Below are 19984 nucleotides of genomic sequence, written 5' to 3' on the forward strand. Positions count from 1 at the left end.
GTGAAGAGACCAGTGTGAAATTAACAGCATTAGTGATGAGTAGCAATAGTGGAATCAGCATTTCGCCTTTTTCAAATACAAGTCCCACATTGAAACTGATGCAAGCAGGTACAAATAGGTGAATCATACCATAATTGGATTAGATAATGATAAACAAGGTTGGAATGTTGTTTAATGAATTCAATAAAATACAATAATTATTAATTTTACAACAAAGAAACTAACAATTAGTTGAAATCGCACTCTGGATGTATTGGACTACATAAGTGCATAGGGAACATACAGTATATGCACTGTAGGATTACCTGTGAATCTTGGGTTCATGAAATGGGGTATCAGCCTACTCTTGTTGCAAAACTTTGACTGGGAAATCTGTCCGATTTGACTCTGATATGCTTGTAGAACATGCACTGTACACAATTTTCTGTAAGGTAGGCTATATGTCGCAGTAAAAGTGAGGTCCATTCAACTGGAGCACCTCTAGTATCCAAATCCACAATGTTTACACACCCAGGGTTGTCGCTGCCCTTATTGTGGCCCTTAAAGACATTCTGCCAGATTATCTGATATGCGTATTGAACATAGGCCTACATATTACACTGTCAACAATTTTCTGTACATTGTGTTGCATTAAAATGGGGACTCTTCTACTCCGGAGAACCTCTGGTACGGATTTTTGTTTAGCATTATCTATTCCAATTATGGCATGGTGATTACACTATTTGAATCCGGTTGCATCAGTTTTAATGCGGGACTTTTATTTTGAAGGTTAAACGTTGAGTTCACTATTGTTTCTTATCTAATTTCACACTGTTAATTTCACACTGGTGAAAACAAGACTACTCGGCATCACAGACGTTGGTAATAACTATGCCAAATACACCACATCGAACAAGATCTGGCCGCTGATGGAGAAATGTAAATGGATACCATCTGTGCTTTATGCGACGATATTGTTTAGTTACAATGGTTACGTTTTGTAGCGAGAGAACGTAAAAACGCTTTTGTGGCTAACGTTAGTTTACTGGTTGTGTCTGCCCGCATTGGCGTAAAGGGCGCAGCTAGCTTGTAAGCTAGCGAACATACTGTAAACCGCTGGTTAGCCGGTTAGCATGGCTAACTGGCGTCAGTTTTGTTGACAAATCCTGAATTCCGGAATTAGGCGGTCTGAATTTAACTACATCATACGCAGTGTGCCAAAGACAATAACGTTAGCTACCTCAAACATGAGAACGATCTAATACTAGTTTTATATATGTTATCCTGGTAATGTTAACTTGTTAGGTAACGATAGTTAGCTTGTTGAAAGTGCCCAAGTGATTGTGTTGATATGGTAATTTCTTTTTCTTATACAGCACAACGCAGCTGGACCGAACGGTGTTCATTCCAGTCTGATACTTCAGCATGGAATAGCCAGCACGGCTTCTCTTGAATCAAGCCTATAACGTTAATGTTAGCTGTCTACCCCCTGGCAAATAACTAAAAAGCAAGGTATGTAGATATTCATTTTGTCTTAAAGAGATAGCTAGTTCCTAGCAAAGAGAGCTGATTTTCAACATAACAATTGTAATTGTTCTCCAATTGTAAAATGTGTTCCCTGAAGACCTAACTAGTAAGAATTTAACTCCATTGTTTGACAATGTTATGTCATCTAAAGAAGAGATGACAATTAACGTATCTTTTTAGTCATATATATGGCTAGCTAGTACCCAGCACAGCTTTGTTGGACGTTTGTTGATCCACTAAATCTATGCCTAAATCCATGCCTGTTTTACAATTAAGTTCCTGGTTTTCCAGCTTGATTGCACCTCCAATTGACCTTGTTTGTGCCTGTGTCAACTATGGAGACAACTCAAGTGACTTTGGCAGTTAGGGGAGACACATCCCCAGGTAAGACCAACCCCTACTGCAGGGCAACAGACTAATCTGAAACAAGAAGACTATTCAATTCAAGACAACTTTAGACAGAAAAATTGACAACTAACCAGACAGTCAGTCAGGAATGTCATCTTTTAGCTAATCTCAGTTAACCTATATCTAAAATCGTGCGTAATATGGTAAGATTCTCGATTACAAGCCTCTCCACGAGAGTTTGGCTTTTGGCTAAAAAGTCCTTGATCTTTTGAACCTAATAAGGGGTGGGGGGGGGGTGTTTGTGAAAATGCGTGCAAGGTGAGTGTGTGTGGCGCGGCGCATTAATGGAACGTAATAATATGGTGTATGACTAGGTGAGGTGATAGCTGTGGTTGGTAGCTGTGAAGCTTTAGGAGCCTGGTGCCATCAGAGAGCTGTGACCCTACAACCTGCTGAACACGATGGGTACATATCACTTTTCTCTTGGAATGCGATCTGAATGATTTCTGTGTTGATGTTTGTAGCTACAGGGTGTTTAAGTAATTACACATATTATGTTCCTTCCCCAGCACATTGTGGAAGAGGATCATCAGTGTGCCCAGAGGTGCTGTGTCAACCTACCGCTATTTCAAAGGCCACTTCCTGGAGTCAAAGGTGAGCTCATTTTATGTGCTGTCAGCATGATGTAATGAGTAATATTAAACAAAATACATTGTGGTTGGTCTTTAAAAATGATTGTACCATAATCCAGTTACGTAAGTAGTTGCTTTAGTGGTAATCTCATGTTGGTCATTGAGTGACAGTTGACAAAGGATTGACAGTATTGTGTTAACAGCAGGTTAGACTAGGAGTCTGGCTCTTAAACCTTCCTTTTGATGATGGTGATGAATAGCCTACATACAGCGTGATCAACATTTTATATCCCCACTTCAGTTCTGGAGCCTGCTGATATTTTCACAGCTAATCTCATGAAATTGAATGTCATTTAAATGTAATGTACTTCATACTAAACTGTTTAGAGGATGTTTTAATTCACACACAGTTCTTCTTCTATGGAGACACTGTAATCCAAGTGTGACCGAGTTAGTCTATGAGTAAGTCTGTTTTGAGTGAACACTAGAAAGCATTAGATTAGCTACGCTATAGCATATCTAAGATCATTAATGGGTTATTTAGCTCACTTTCCCCACATCTGTGTTGATCCCCTCTAGCTGTCCTCTGTGCAGTTGCTACATAATTCTTAGAGAGGAGAGCATGCCTGGAGCTCTGCCAGCTGGCCATAGCTGAGCTCTGATCTGTGCACATGACATGAGCCTCTCCCATGTTATTTAATGCTGCGCTAGACTTGGAAGTTGGAACAGACACACACACACAAGCACAGTATGTTCTTTACCATTCCAATTATTAATGTCAGTACTCAGTAATGCTCTCTATATGGCCAGCTTGGAGGCTCAAATTACACCCTTTTTTTTAAGCTCTTCCTCTTTCAGAGAGGGATAGCTAGAGAGAGAGCGCGTCTGGCTGTTGTGTCCTACAGACAGTAGCATATGAAGTAACATATGTGGAAATGAGGAAAAAACAACTCATTTGAACTGTGCTGTCCCTTCCTGGTCTGAACTACTGTCAGTGGACTAGCAGCATTACTAACTTGTCAGAGAGCATCATTTGTTGACTCATGGGGTGGTGCTCAGCACACACATTCAGATAGGCCAGCTGTAATGACAACACATTTTACTATGTCTCTATGGCCAGAAACCTAAAACCAGGACCACATTCAATTATTTTTGTGATTTAACCTGTTTTTAATACCAATTATAAAATGAGTTGTTTGGATGCTGGTTGGTTGATAGCAGGGAGTTATTCACCACAGTCCCTGGGTAATGCCTGTTACAGTTTCAATAGAATGATCCACTGCCCCACATCCCAGCCAGGCAATTTATAAACTTAATCTTCCCAGTAAAAAAGTGACTAGACATTATTTCCCCATGCCACTAGGCTAACATTTGGTTTGTCTAAACCTTTCTGCCTGCCTCTGATCTGTGCAACAACTTTGCAGGTTTTTACACTGTGCCATAGAGATAGTGAATGTGACGAGACTGACAGCTTCTCTGAGCCAGCCAAATTCATTTTGGAACATTATAATGGATATATCAAAAGAAATGGCAAAGGGAAAACAAATGAAAATGCACATAGTTTGTCATTTCAGCTGCTTGGTTTGATTGTGTTAGCTTTAGTTGGCTAGGAGAAGTAACTAGCCTGCATGGCAACCTTTTTTGCTTAAAACGTTTGGAATGGACGACCAGCTCGTTTGGCTATATTTGGACTAAATTGTCTGATGGAAGGATGAAATAAAACAAATGTACTCATTAAAATATCAAAAATCGTGAATGTCTCCCTCCTAAGGGCTGTTTCCTGGCCCTCCGTTCCGCGTTGCGCCTTCGAACAACCCTTAGTCAAGAGTTATTCACACAATCATCTCCAGGTTTTCATGCCTTATTGCTTAAATATTGTAGCAGACCAACTATGTTGGACCGGAGAAAAAATGATCATTCTAAAATGTTTTAAAGTAAGTATTCAAAATCTTTCAGAGGAGATAGCAAAATATGTTAGTGTAGTAGAAGAGATGATGCCAAAGTTCTGCCTCCTGTCAACTAATAGAACCCCTTTGCAGATATCAACCAATGGTTGCTGACTGGCTTGCTGATTGGTAACCAAAGTGACGTTGACTATATCTGTCTTAATGCTGTACTAAACATTGGCATTGCAGAGTGCAGGTGGTTCCTGTCAGGTGATAGTCACTAAGTGGGAGACCCACCAGCAGCCACGCCTGATGAGCCCCACAGGTATATAAACCAGAATGATGCCCAGCTTGGTTTGGGAAATGTTTCTATGCTTAGTTGAGGCAAGGGGATTCAGCAGCCATATAAGACTGCTGAACAATTTAATCAAATGGCCACCCGGACTATTTACACTGTCCCCCCCCCCCCGCTACTTGCTGTTTATTATCTATGCATAGTCGCTTTAACCCAACCTACATGTACAAATGAATTCGACTAATGTACCCCAGCGCATTGACTGGGTACCGGTACCCCCTGTATATAACCTCGTTATTGGTATTTTATTGTGTTACTTTTGATTTTATTTTCTACTTTAGAGTTTATTTAGTAAATATTTTCTTAACTATAAGTAAGCATTTCACTGTAAGGTCTACACTTGTATTGATTTGAGGCCACTCAAACACCATTGTTTCAGAACTCAGACAAAGCTCATTCAAAATCAACTTGATGGGAACAAATGTAATATACTGTAGTTTCACCCTCAATCCTACAGCCTGACACTTTTTGGTCAAGGTTTAAAACATCAAATCTATATCATTATTATTACTATTTTATGTTGCTTTTAGAAGTTGATATGGTTTGTTTTCTATAGACCTCATGCCTGTTTATTCTCTTGCAGAATCACACCTTGATATTGACAATGGCCAATTTGGATTCCACAGTAAGTCCAACTAAATATATCACATCTTGATTTAATACATTTGGGGAAATTATCTTTGACACCCATTCAAATTAGTGGATTTGGCTAGTTCAGCCACACCCGTTACTGACAGGTATATAAAATCGAGCACACAGCAATCTCCATAGACAAACATTGGCAGTAGAATGGCCGGTACTGAAGAACTGTGACGTTCAACATGGCACTGTCATAGGATGCTACCTTTCCAACAAGTCAGTTTGTCAAATTCCGGTTACTGGCCCAACGCTCTTACCTGATAGGTTGACCTAACCTTAATCCTTACCTTAACCACACTGCTAACCTTATGCCTAACCATTACCTTAAATTAAGACCAAAAAGCACATTTCTGTTTTCATGAATTGTTACTATAGCCAATTTTGACTTTGCCCATGAAGTGGAAATTGCTCAGTTCTGCCTCCAAGGCAAGATTTATGACAATAAACATCAAACTGCTACTAAGTACCTGAGGAATGACTCAAACCGCTGGTTGAACTGAACTCTTCACAGGTTACATGTAAAGCACATCCCCATTAGAGACTGCTAAGATTTGAGGTTACAGTTATCTGGTAAAACATTGTGAATTTGACTGTTTTCCCACCCTACACAATTTGTTTAAGCAATGGCTTTTTATTTCCATAGCAATTTTCTCAAAGTGCTTTGCATTGTGTGCGGATAGCTAACCTCATCCACCACCAAGTACTGTTACTCACCTGGGTGATCCAGCAGGAGCCAGTTTGTGCCAGAACACTCACCACATGTTTCCCTGCGACTCCTTTCTGCAGATGGCTTAGAGTGTGTGGACTCTGGGTGGCTGACGTGCCAGACAGAGATCCGTTTGCGTCTGCACTATTCAAAGACGTCTCCTGTATCCATCACCAAGAAGAAATATAAGAAGTCTCGTTTCAGGTGAGGCCGAGAGACACGCGGCTCTTATTCAACACTGTTTGCTGCCTGAGTGCTTATCTAAGAGGCTGTGGCTTGGATCAGAAGGGGCAGAATTTCCTCAAATGCAGATAGAAATTATCCCAAAATAACTTATGGAATCAAACCAAACATGGCACTAAAATAAATCCTCTTTATTCATGAAATATGCAGACAACTCCTGTAAAGGTATTGATGAGAACACTAGTCCACCTGTTCAAATTCATGACTTACTAGTCAGGCTTGTAAGGTCTCAAACCTTTCCCAATTTGACCTCTGTTGACCTGTGACCTTTCCTCCCTGACCTCAGGATCAAGCTGACACTGGAAGGTGTAGAAGAGGAAGAGGAGGATGATGAAGAGCAGGAGCAGAGCGCGGTAGCGTGGCACAAGATGACCACCACGCTGGAGACCAGTATGATCAGTGGAGATGGGTACAAGTCCCGCCACTCCCAGCCTGAGTGTGGTTATGCCCTGGAGGCCTCACAGTGGACAGAGTACGTCATCCACACCATGGACCCTGACAACCTGGAACTCACCTTTGACTTCTTTGAGGTACAGTTCACAGCAGGATGACTATTGTCAACTCTACAGAAACAACAAATTTTCGTGTTGTAACTATACTCCCAAACCAGTGTTTTAGCAGAAAGTCAGTGTCAGACCGTGTGTGTGTATATATACAGTACAGAGTGAATCTATTAACCCTTTCTTCCCCTCCTAAACAGGAGGACATGGGTGAGCATGTGGTGGCAGGGGATGCCCACCCGGGGACCGTGGGTACGGCCTGCCTTCTCTCCTCATTCTTTGTGGAGAGTGGCAAGGACACGGGTGTGGTCACTCTGCCCATCATGAAACGCAACTCCAGACAGACCCTGGGCAAAGTCCGAGGTGAGCAACCCTACCCCTCCTGGAACAAGTGGTCTTGTAATATTTTATTTTTAAAAAGCTACTACTTGACACCCATGTAGCTCTTTGTAAATCAGGTATTAATATCAATGGGATATTTGCAGAAAACTTGATTCGGATGCAGCAGGACTTATTGAATATACTCCCGAGTGGTGCAGAGGTCTAAGGCACTGTATCTCAGTGCAAGAGGCATCACTACAGTCCCTGGTTCGAATCCAGGCTGTATCACAACCGCCCTTGATTGGGAGTCCCATAGGGCGGCGCACAATTGGCCCAGCGTTGTCCGGGTTTGGCCGTCATTATAAATAAGAATTTGTTCTTAACTGGCTTACCTAGTTAAATACAGGTTAAATTTGAAAACTTCTATATTTCCCTAAGAGTAACTGACTATGTTAAATAGATAGTCTAAAACTCGGATTCAGCCTGTATTGACTGACAGGTCTTTCAGAAATGGAATTAGTCAGTTAATTCACCGAAACTGAAATTCTATTTCAATACTAAAAATAAAAAAATATTAATCAATAAATTGAAAGGGAGGAACTTTTTATTTCAAAACTTTTAAATTGTTTAATTCAAATCCCTTCCTAAATTGGATGACTTAAATTTCAATTGACTCCTTACCAATTGGATATTAATGAAATTGGGAAGAAAAGGGAGTGGGGTAAAAAAATAAATAAAAAAAATTGGCCCCAACCCTGTAGAATACTGTAGGTCAGCACATCCAGTTCCTCCTGCAGCCCTTTTCCCTATGTAAACAGTCAACTTTCCGCTTAGCATGTAACTGTCAAACAGGGTGGGAAATAGGTCAAAACAGGAACTAGAATGTAAATGCAGGATTAGATGACTTGGGGCCAGAGGGTTAGCTAAGATGTTTCCCTGGTAAAAAATAAAAGTCAGATTAAAGTTAATTAATGAGTACAATTCACATTTTAAAAAAAAAAATATATATATATATATAATAATGTAAAGTCATGTATTTTTCTGTTCCAGTGGACTACCTGGTGATCCGTCCTATCGAGGGACTACAGTGTGACATGAGCTCGTCCTTCACCAAGTACTGGAGGAAGAGGAGTGCCCCCCTGGACGTAGGCCACAGAGGGGCCGGCAGCACACACGCAGCCAAGTGAGAGATGCACACACGACACAATTGATTATTAGGTGTTGATGTACCTAATGATTGTCTATGTGTGTGTTGAAGCAGGATTCTACTCAATAACAACACAAAGTCCCTTTCCTACTCTGTTTTATTACATGTTTGAATGCAATTGCCTGTTCTGTCCGGCTTCAACGTTTCAGTGCAAGTTAGGACATGCTCAGTCAGACTGAGACATCAACAGAGGAAGTCGAGGTCAACGAACAACAACAAAGACATTGTTCTTTCTGGTTTCTTGTCATGTCACTGTACTGGGAAAACCTTGCCTCTGAATCTCAGCCAGAAGTTGTCAGAGTGCAAGTCATTAACTAGTAGTCTGACCGTACACAATTGGTTTGGTATCTGTGTTATACTGTAAATTGTGATTTGGGTGCCTTTGCCTTTTGGTTTTGTGCAAAAAATGTCTGGTTTTGATTTTCAGACATACCAAAGTTAGGGAGAACACCATTGCCTCGTTTAAAAGTGCTGCCAATCATGTGAGTATTCCTACAAAACGTAAAACACTTGAAAATGTATCTGATCTGGTTTTACATCAGAGTTGACTGCATGTGTGTTGTATGTTTCTGAAGGGGGCTGCCTATGTAGAGTTTGACGTCCATCTCTCCAAGGACTGCGTCCCCATCGTGTACCACGATCTCACTTGCTGCATCTCCACTAAGAAGGTAAACAACAACATAAATCCTGTCGGGTGCACCCTGTACAGTTTCCTTACTTTTTATTTTATTTTCCTCTCCTCCTGTCAGAAAGGAGACAAGCTCTCTCTGGACCTGTTTGAAGTTCCTGTCAAAGACCTCACATACGACCAGCTACAGCAGCTCAAGGTAGAAGAGCTTTTAACTACAGCTAGCCTCTGGCTTCTCCTTTACTAGTTAATACACTCAGACGCCAGTCCTTGAAATGGGTTAATATGAAGTATTTTTTGTCATGTAGACTATGGTTTACCCCACACTATTTAGGAGTAGGCCTATATGATGTGAAAGATGACTTGGTTTTGTGTTTGATTAACAGTTGGGCCATGCTTCTGCCTTGAAGGTGAACGACCACAAAGGTATAGTGTATTTTCTTATATTTCGCTGGCTACAATACCCACCACAAAATCCTACACACAATGCCCCATAATGACAAAGTGAAAACAGGTTTTTAGAAGAAAAAAAAAATACAAAACAGATACCTTGTTCACATAAGTATTCAAACCCTTTGCTATGAGACTGGAAATTGAGCTTGGGTGCATCCTGTTTCCATTGATCATCCTTGATGTTTCTACAACTTGATTGGAGTCCACCTGTGGTAAATTCAATTGAATGGACATGATTTGAAAGTCACACGCCTGTCTCTATAATGTCCCACAGTTAACAGTGCATGTCAGAACAAAAACCAAGCCATGAGGTCGAATTAATTTTCCCTGGTGCCCCGAGACAGGATTGTGTCGAGGCACAGATCTGGATAAGGGTACCAAAAAATGTCTTCAACATTAAAGGTAACCAAGAACACAGTGGCCTCCATCATTCTTTAATAGAAGAAGTTTAGAACCACCAAGACTTCCTAGAGCTGGCCAAACTGAACAATCGGGGGAGAAGGGCATTGGTCAGGAAGGTGACCAAGAACCCGATGGTTACTCTGACAGAGCTCCAGAGGTCCTTTATGGAGATGGGAGAACCTTCCAGAAGGACAACCATCTCTGCAGCACTCCACTAATCAGGCCTTTGTGGTAGAGTGGCCAGACTGAAGCTACTCCTCTGTAAAAGTCACCTGCCAGCCCGCTTGGAGTTTGCCAAAAGGCATCTAAAGGACTCTGACCATGAGAAACAAGAGTCTCTGGTTTGATGAAACCAAGATTGAACTCTTTGGCCTGAAAGCCAAGCGTCACGTCTGGAGAAACCGTAGGGGTGGTGCCAGGTTAAAGCATGGTGGTGGCAGCATCATGCTGTGGGGATGTTTTTCAGCGGCAGGGACTGGGAGACTAGGATCGAGGCAAAGATGAACGGAGCAAAGTACAGAGATATCCTTGATGAAAACCTGCTCTAGAGCGCTAAGGACCTCAGACTGGGGTGAAGGTTCACCTTCCAACAGGACAACAACCCTAAGGACACAGCCAAGACAAAGCAGGAGTGGCTTCTGGACAAGTCTCTGAATGTCCTTGAGTGGCCCAGCCAGAGCCTGGACTTGAACTCGATCTAACATATCTGGAGAGACCTGAAAATAGCTGTGCAGCGACGCTCCCCATCCAACCTGACAGAGCTTGAGAGGATCTGCAGAGAAGATTGTGAGGAACTCCCCAAATACAGGTGTGCCAAGCTTTTAGTGTCATACCCAAGAAGACTTGAGGCTGTAATCGCTGGCTGAGGTGCTCAACAAAGTACTGAGTAAAGGGTCTGAATACTTATGTAAATACTTATGCACCCTAATAGCACCCTATGTGATATTTCAGTTTATTTTTTAATACATTTGCTAATATGTTTTAAAGAAACTGTTTTGGGGTAGTGTGTGTAGATTGATGAGGAAAAATAAACAATTGAATCAATTTTAGAATAAGGCCGTAACGTAACAAAATGTGGAAAAAGTCAAGGGGTCTGAATACTTTCCAAATGCACTGTATGTCCGCTGCTTGCATCATTGTTTTAAAGCAGTTGAAGATGAACCATCAGAGCAGCTGAACTGTGTATCGGCCTGTGTGTGAAGTGCATGGTTTACTCCCACTTTGTTTCTTAGATGATGATGAAGAGGAAGAGGTTGACGAGCATCAGCCCTTCCCTTCCTTTTCCCAGGTAGATAACCGCTGTCGAGGTTACCATATGATGGGGTTATTTGGTGATCTTTGTGAACTAGCCTATCCCAACCTTGAGGTTCTGTGTCCTATTATAACTGATTCCCAATGTCATGTCATGTTCCAGATATTCCAAGCAGTGCCTGAAAATGTGGGCTTCAACATCGAGCTGAAGTGGGTTTGTCAGATGAAGGTAGGTACAGCCAGTCAGTGATACTGGAGATGGGAAGTCACGAGGTGGTCATGCTAGAAAGTACCTAAGTGGCTGAACCGATGAGCACGTACATGACCCATCTGTTTTTTTAGGGTTAGGGCTTGTGGTTCAAGTCAAATAGGAACACTTTGTACTTTTAACTCCTATCATGGTCCGATAGTAACAACCCTTATCACATTGGACGGTTGTGATTTTGTTTACAACAGGATGGTTCGTGGGAAGGAAACCTGTCCTCGTACTTCAACATGAACCTGTTCCTGGACATCATACTGACCTGTGTGCTGCAGAGAGCTGGCAAGAGACGCATCGTCTTCTCCTGCTTCGACCCTGACATCTGCACTATGTAAGCACCGCTTACCGACCAGTTATCCAACAGTCAGACTGAAGACAGTGTTATCCTGCCGAGCTGAAGCCTTGTTTACATAGTTGTAATATGTATGTTTATGACTGCCTATGACACATGTGTTATGTAGCTGTTATGAAGGCTTTATGAATGCATACGTAAGGGGGGGGGGGGGGGGGGGGGGGGGGGGGGGGGCTACAGTGAAGTTAACCATAAATGCTGTATTCTCCCCCAGGGTTCGTCAGAAGCAGAACAAGTACCCAATCCTGTTCCTGACCCAGGGCATCTCTGAGATCTACCCGGAGCTCATGGACATCCGCTGTCGCACCACACAGATCGCCATGAGCTTCGCACAGAGCGAAAACCTCCTGGTGAGTGGTGGAACTGGGATGGATGGATGGATGTGTCTGTGCTAATGTAAGGGATCAGTCAACTCTGATTGTGTCTGTAGGGTATTAGTGCCCACACTGAGGAGCTCCTTCAGAACCTGGAGCACATCCGAGAGGCCCAGTCTAAAGGCCTGGTAGTGTTCTGCTGGGGAGACCTCAACAACGACCACGACAACAGGACCAAGCTACGGGAACAGGGCATTGACGGACTCATCTACGACAGGTAAACATTCGTCTGATGATGGTCGATGACTGGTAAATCCGTTTGGCTCATATAGGGGCAGGTTACCAGACACAGATTAAAGCTTGTGCTAGACTAAAAAGCACTTGTGCTAGACTAAAAAGCTTGCTGTTTTACTCCAAGACTAGGCTTAATGGAGAGGACTATCTTGCGCAATGTGCTGTTTTTAGTTCCCGAGAGGCCTAGCCAAAGGTTAGCTATAATAAAATATTTTGTTAGGACTTAAGAGTTTGTCCCTCAGGCAGGTGTACACCCTGTTCTCATGTAGTTATGTAAACCAGTGTCTAAGTATCTATCCTGATCACACTATCAACAGCTGTTGACTGTTGCTCAATGTTCTTGATTGGACTTCTCAACATTGCTCTAGAGTTTATTAGTCACATGCACAGGGTCAAAGATGTAATTACAGGGTACAGTGAAATTCTTAAGCTTCGAGCTCCAACAGTGCAGGTCAAGAGAAGTGAAAGGGAGAATAATAATATATACATTTTTACAACTGCAACAATGAAAATTGTCCATTATGGGTCAGTAATTGTAGTGTAAACACAATCAGCATATCAGTTAAGGACATCATAATATGAGGTTACATATTATTACAACCTAAAAACACACACAGTAGGCAAATATTTAATCACTTGTCGTTCAGCCACCGTAGCTAGACTAATGAAAGTAATAGTCGTTATGTAATTAGAAAATTCAAGTAGATATAGCTGGGTCAGAGAGAGGCTTCCTTCAAAGAACAGACATGTCATGTGACCTGACCTCAGCGAGAACTGGTTTTATAATACTGCCTCAGCAGTATAGACCTATTTTACGTAAATTGCACCTTTGAACTGTGGTCTACATGTTTGGCCGTGATGGGGTTTACGGATTAAACCATTCAGTGGGATTCCTGCGAGTCAGAAATAGATTGCCAGAATTTCTTCCAGCTGTATCTTATCACTGGAATACACCAGATACATTTTCTCCAGTCCCCTGCTTATTGTCATGACAACTGGGAGTTGGTAAAAGTTGCCCCTAACAGCAGATGCAGGGTCAGATATTCTTTCAACCCTTATTGGGAGTAATATAATCTGACCCTAGATCTGTGGTTAAAATGGCCATTTCTACCTGGAGCTGATAACTGTGCCTCTTTCTTTCAGAATATGTGAAAGCTGGTGGCCAAATCATGTCATTGACTCTCACCCTACTGGTTCTTCTGATGCCAGTAATGTTTCTCTGGTTCCTGGTTGTGCTTATTTACTCACCCCTGATTTTCCTCGTGACTACTGCCTGAATGAAAGCCCCCTGGTCTGGTCAATAACTGGAACAGACCAGCAGGGTTCCATGACAATGATGCAAGACAATTGACTTCTCATTTGGCTAAACTGTGTGGAGAACTAGGCTATGTTCCCCTTTTCCTGCGATAGTCTGCCTAGAGTTTGCACTTCTTATGGAAAAAGTGTGTTGGTAGCAACATTTTACCAGACTTTATATTAAAATGTTAATATTGATTGTTTAAAGCAACGATTGATTGGTCAACTGCCTGTCTATCATTTTTTAGATGAGACGTTCCCAGTGGATAAAGGTTGCTCCTTATATTCATGCTTTTATCAGTTTGTTTATTTTCAGCTTTATTACTCCTGCTTCCAGCTCTTCTTCAGCACTGACCATTTCCAGACAGGCCTATGTAGATGCATGGCGTATAAAGCACCCAGTTAGAGCGACTGGCTGTTCGTTGGAATGTCAGGTAGTCAGGCAGCATGGCTGATTCACGAGCAAGTGGCTGTAAGAACCTGTTTACATTGAGCTGAATTCTGTTGTTGGTCCATGGGTGTGTGCACTGTTCTTTTGAATGCCCGTTGGAGACATTATATTCACTGCACATTCTGGTTTTCACCTGCAGGTATTTAACCTTTCAGATTTGCATGCTCTTTATTTAGGGCCAAGGAAGTATCATGAGTTCGGGGTCACTAATACGCCTTCCAGCTAGTTGTAGAATGGATGTTCCCAAACTGGTGACATCGTCCTGTGTGCACGATGTTCCAGTTCATGACTGATAACAGCTTGAGTTCAGCTCGCTGCTCTTTTTGGCTTTGCAGAGTATTGTGTATTTCAGTCTGTTACAACTTCTCAGGGATTTCATAGCTTGACGGATGAACAATTATTTGTTTATGAATTATTTATAATGATTAAGAATCAGCATAGATGCATGAAAAATATGGGTGTTAGCGTAGTGGTCTTATCCATTAGTGCATGTAATGTAGAGTGGTTGGAAAAAAGCCTATTGGTGATTGTTGCAGTTGTGTTGTCATGAATGATACTGCTAGAAGCTAATCCCTTCTCTTCTGCTTTATGCTACAACATTGTACAGTAGCTGATCATGTAATGTGAGTTTGTTTTTATTGCTAAGGTTAGGCCTATATTGACATGCTATCGATCATGTTGATTAGCCCTTTGTTATGTAGACACTGAGAAACCAGATACCAGACATCTTTATTTTGAACAGCACTTCCTTGTGTACCTGAGGTAGTTCTTCTGTCTTTGGCTCATTAACAGATGTTTGTTTTTCTCCTTTCTCCATCTTTTTCTCCAGGATCTGTGACGACCAGGTCGAGCAGCCTAACATCTTCAAAGTAGAGGAGCAGCACACGCTGCAGGAAACGCTCAAGAGCTTTGTGTGTTCCTGCTACACCATCCCCTGCCAGGCGGCTCCTGTCTGCCCCTCCTCCACCTCCAAGAAGCACAACGGCAGTGCAGAGTCTGACTCGGGCCTCAGCTCCTCCTGAACAACTCACTGCCCCCTAAGTTTGTCACTAGATAGGACAGAAGCGTAAATCCATATAGACAGAATTGATGAGTAAGTGTACACTACTGTGTTACATAGGAGCCACACTAGGGAAGAGGGGAAATTATAATTGTATTAACCTGTTGTACTGGAAGTGTAACTTTTTGCCTGTGTGAGCAGAGCGCAAGCCACTTTATCCTAATGTTCTCAGGTGTGAGCTGCTTGTCAATCTTTTAAGCTTGAGCAGCGCAAGCCTCTCGCAAAGCTACCGCGCTTACGCCTGGTTTCATTGAAGTGATTTGGAGCGTATCACACTCTGAAAAAGTTGCGCGTCCGGTGTAGCGCCTATGCTAGGGGTTAGGCGTTGTGTTGGTAATCACAATGTTGGTTTAAAAAACACTTCTATCCTCTAGCATGACCAGAAAGTGACAACCCTTACTGAACTGACCTCCACTCGGTCCACTGAAGCCATACACAAGCTGTGTCCAGATCAGTGTCCTCTTAGCTGTTTGTTTTAACTGGAAAAAGGATGGTGTTTTGCCAGAAAAGATTCCGGCATTTGTTATTTGGATTTTAGTTCTACACAGTTGAATGACTGTGGGATATGCACCTCAGTCACAATAATAATGGAATTCCCTGTACATTCACAGGTCTTCACCTACAAATTAATGCCTACTCAAGGAATTTATTTTCAAGTGCATCTTTTATTTAGCAAATTTGCTAAATACAAATCAAACTAAAGTGCTGAAATGAACTGTATATTAGCTTTTCCAGATATAAAGTTTATTCTTGGAGTATCATAGGTTTAATTTAAGCATATGCTGTAGTTTGAAGTCTTTAGGCAGATAATGATTTGCATCTGCGTTATGATTTTCCTCATATGATATAGCCAACATTTTACAATAGCAGTGTTATTTTTGTCACTCATATAATTTTGATAGGGAGTATTGCAGTAGAACAAGATCATTCAGGACTGTGACCAAAACTTTCTCAGGTGGTTTTAAATTCAAATGTCCATTTGAACTTAAACTCATACAATCTGATTTGTATTAGGAGTGCCCTGAGCTGTGCCATTAATGAAGTGTCATTACTGGATGACCAGATTATAAAGTGTTGCTGTGGGTGCCTAAATCTGAACAGATTAATAATATCACTTTAATGACCAGTAGAAAAACAGTTTGTTTGTGCTCTCAACACCACCTTGAATCTGTGAGCTCAAAAGTCACCATTAGGAAAAGGTATACACTCCTACATATTTATTTGTACAGGGAAGCTAAAATGTTTAGTGTTGTTTTGTACTCAAGCATTTTGGATTTGAGAAAATGTTTGAGGCGACAGTTACACATCTGTATCTGTAACTTTTTCACTCGTCATTATTCACCATTTATTTGTGATTATCCAAAAAGTGTGGTATTAATATAGAAGTGTTCAGAAACCTGTTCTATTCTTATTAACAATTTAAAAAAAATTGAGACAGTGAATTAATTTCTAAATGGTAAACATGTATTTAAAATGCTCTCAAATTAAAGGTGATTACTGTCGCCTCATTTAAAACATTGGATCCCAAATGCTGGAGTACAGAGACAAATTCAAAGTTTTAGCTTCAATGTCCAAATAAGTAGGGGAGTATAGGTAGCCCTTTTGTTATGGCTAGGTCTAGTCCACACAACTCAATCCCTATCTCCCTTTGATGAGAAGGGTTTTCTTAGTAGCTGTGCTTGCTCAACACACAATATATGCCATTTAGCAGATTTTTTTTTTTTGTGTGGTCCCGGGAATCAAACCCACTATCCTGCCGTTGCAAGCGCCATGCTCTACCACCTGAACTACAGAGGACCACATCATCAGAAAGCCTTAATGGAGAAGTTTTATGATTTCACTAGTCTGACTGCCACTTGTTTCAGTCTCTTCATACCTCTGATCATTTCATGTAATAGAAGACCAATATTTGTCTTGCCTCCACTGAACAAAAGTTTTTTTTCCCCCCCTTGCAAAGTTTTCCTGCACATTGCAACTCACATTTTTCCTACGTCCGTATTTTGTTCTACAATCTTTTATTTAAATGCACATGGAAGACATGTAACTGTCTATTTTTCCTAAACGGTGTACATGACATGACATGTAAACATTTCACTTGAACACAGAGAAGCAAGCACAGCTTGCATTGTTGTAGAAATGTATAGTCTGTCTGCTCGTTTGTCTGTTTTAAGTTATAAAAGTAAGGCAAAAAAATGTATCTTAATGTTTGACACTTCTACTGTATGTATGGCCTACTGTTAGTCATAATGCATGCCCCTCAGACAGAGTGCTATGGTGGACTGGGTGACTGGGTGATTGTATCGACGGTCACTCGTTCATGTCACACCCCTGCTACTCTGTCTGGACAATACAATGCTAGCTAAATGAATTGAAAAATTAATAAAATGATTTAGAAACTTATTTTGTAAGACTTTCTTTTACACATCGCAAAAATTGACATACCGGTCGGTACTAGTATTTTAAGAGTGTACCGCACAGTATGATGAGTGATTTGTTTATTAGAGAAATAATGTTGATCTGGTTCTGAATTTACAACCACTGGAGGCCTTTGGTTTGCCTTGAACATTGTCACCAACCAACATTATCTTGGGTGTACTTTAACTCTTTCTGCCTTGGCAAGGTGCCATGTTTGTGTTTGTCTTCTGCAGTGCTGTTTCCAGCACCTGTACTAGTTTAGTGGACAGTGTAATGTTAGGAGTTATGTCACCACACAGGCACAGCTGGAACTATTATTATCTGTCAACCTTATGCTGACATGCAGAGGCTGCTTTTACACAGCTGACTTCTGACATTTTTTTCACAAATTAGTATTTTGACCAATCAGATCAGCTCTGAAAAATATCTGATGTGAAAAGATCTAATGTGATTGTTCAAAATACACATTTTGTGGAAAAAATATCAGAATTGGGTTGCATGTTTTAAACCAATGATGTATAAACCCTGGATTGCTGAGACTACCTACTATGTATTAGGTGGATTCAAAGCCTATCAGACATATTGGCTCTCCCCAGTAGGAGCAGTCCTCCATAGGAATTAATGGAATTGTATTTCAATTGAATGTTTCAAGTACAAAATGAAATGTATTTAAGTATTATTTTTGTAGTGGGGACAGTAACATTAGTAATCTAATAAAGACTTAAGGAAAATGTTTTTATTTGTATGTTGAACACACATAATATAATAAAGTATGCATTAAGTTGTCCGTAATAGAATACACATGTCAAAAACAAATGTAGACATTAATAAATTAATTTATATAGCTTCCAAAACATTTTTTTGCAATGGAGGAGGAGTACCAAGATGGCTTCTTCAATACAGCGTACCGTGTCAGTTATCCAGACTTTATACACATTGGTTTAAACGAAGCCAGAGTAACACACACACACAGAAGCATACATTTGATCAAATCCTGGGTGTCTAATGTGGCTTTGTCCCTTCATCTGCACTACTGCTAACATTGCCATTTTGCACTCGTCAATCCCGTTCTTTCAGAATTCAGATGGAGAAGATTTAACTTTAGTTCAATGCACGTCACGCCCATTTCCTCTAGACAGGTGGTTTTGTGCAGTGTGTTTTAGCCATGATTTTATTGCTACCTAGTGCTCAATGATGGAAACAGACTCGAACCTTCTCTTAATGTCTAGGTGTGATGATAGGAGATACTTTTGTATGTATAGCATATGTGGACACCCCTTCAAAATAGTGGATTTGGCTATTTCAGCCACACCCTTTGCTGATGTGTATAAAATAAAGCACACAGCAATCTCCATAGACAAACATTAGCAGTAGAATGGCTTTACTGAAGAGCTCAATGACTTTCAATGTGGCACTGTCATTGGATGCCACCTTTCCAACAAGTCAGTTCATCAACCTCCTGCCCTGCTAGAGCTGCCCGGTCAACTGTAAGTGCTGATATTGTGAAGTGGAAACTTCTAGGAGTAACAACGTCTCAGTCGCGAAGTGGTAGGACACACAAGCTCACAGAATGGGACTGCCTAGTAGTGCGTAAGCGCATAAAAAATAATCTGTCCTCTTTTGCAACACTCACTATGACTTCCAAACTGCCTCTGGAAGCAACATCAGCACAATAACTGTTCTTAAGGAGCTTCATGAAATTGGTTTCCATGGCCGAGCAGCCGTACACAAGCCTAAGACCACTATGCGCAATGCCAAGCGTCGGCTGGAGTGGCTTAAAGCTCACCACCATTGGACTCTGTAGCAGTGTAAATATGTTCTCTGGAGTGATGGATCACGCTTCACCATCTGGCAGTCCTATGGACGAATCTGGGTTTGGCGGATGCCAGGAGAAAGTTACCTGCCCCAATCCATAGTGCCAACTGTAAAATTTGGTGGAGGAGGAATAATGGTTGCAGGCTGTTTTTTAATGGTTTGTGCTAGGCCCCTTAGTTCCAGTGAAGGGACATCTTAATGCTACAACATACAATGAAATTCCAGACGATTCTGTGCTTCCAACTTTGTGGTAAAATTTTGTGAAGGACCTTTCCTGTTTCAGCATGACAATGCCCCTGTGCACAAAGCGAGGTCCACGGAAATGGTTTGTTGAGATCGGTGTGGAAGAACTTGACTGGCCTGCACAGAGCCCCGACCTCAACTCCATCAAACACCTTTGGGATGAATTGGAATGCCAACTGCGCGCCAGGCCTAATCGTCCAACATCAGTGCCCAACCTCACTAATGCTCTTGTGGCTGAATGGAAGCAATGTTCCAACATCTAGTGGAAAGCCTTCCCAGAAGATTGGAGGCTGTTATACCAACAAAGGGAGGACCAACTCCATGTTAAAACCCATGATTTTTGGAATAAGATGTTCAACGAGAAGGTGTCCACATACGTTTGGTCATGTAATGTAGTTTTCTTCC

The 19984-nt window shown here is 41.4% G+C and overlaps 1 protein-coding gene across 3 annotated transcripts; it reads left to right on the forward strand.

Annotated features, from left to right (window-relative positions):
• Positions 1–811: 811 nt before the first annotated feature.
• On the forward strand, positions 812–17506 carry gpcpd1 (glycerophosphocholine phosphodiesterase 1). Of its 3 annotated transcripts, none has more exons than XM_038962364.1 (21): positions 812–918; positions 1356–1491; positions 1798–1890; positions 2229–2319; positions 2424–2508; positions 4622–4697; positions 5311–5352; positions 6153–6276; positions 6602–6845; positions 7016–7178; positions 8187–8319; positions 8771–8825; positions 8919–9011; positions 9093–9170; positions 9358–9397; positions 11059–11114; positions 11241–11306; positions 11534–11670; positions 11906–12041; positions 12122–12282; positions 14876–17506. In XM_038962364.1, the coding sequence occupies exons 3-21, from the start codon at positions 1842–1844 to the stop codon at positions 15066–15068; spliced, it is 2022 nt and encodes a 673-aa protein (XP_038818292.1). In that variant the 5' UTR covers positions 812–918; positions 1356–1491; positions 1798–1841; the 3' UTR covers positions 15069–17506. The 3 variants fall into 3 exon arrangements, with proteins under 3 accessions (XP_038818292.1, XP_038818293.1, XP_038818294.1); XM_038962365.1 differs by having other exon boundaries at positions 838–861; XM_038962366.1 differs by lacking the exons at positions 812–918; positions 1356–1491; positions 1798–1890; positions 2229–2319; positions 4622–4697 and having other exon boundaries at positions 2439–2508.
• The last annotated feature ends 2478 nt before the right edge of the window (positions 17507–19984 follow it).

Source organism: Salvelinus namaycush, chromosome 24 (assembly GCF_016432855.1).
Source record: "Salvelinus namaycush isolate Seneca chromosome 24, SaNama_1.0, whole genome shotgun sequence".
In the NCBI taxonomy this organism is placed as follows: Eukaryota; Metazoa; Chordata; class Actinopteri; order Salmoniformes; family Salmonidae; genus Salvelinus; species Salvelinus namaycush.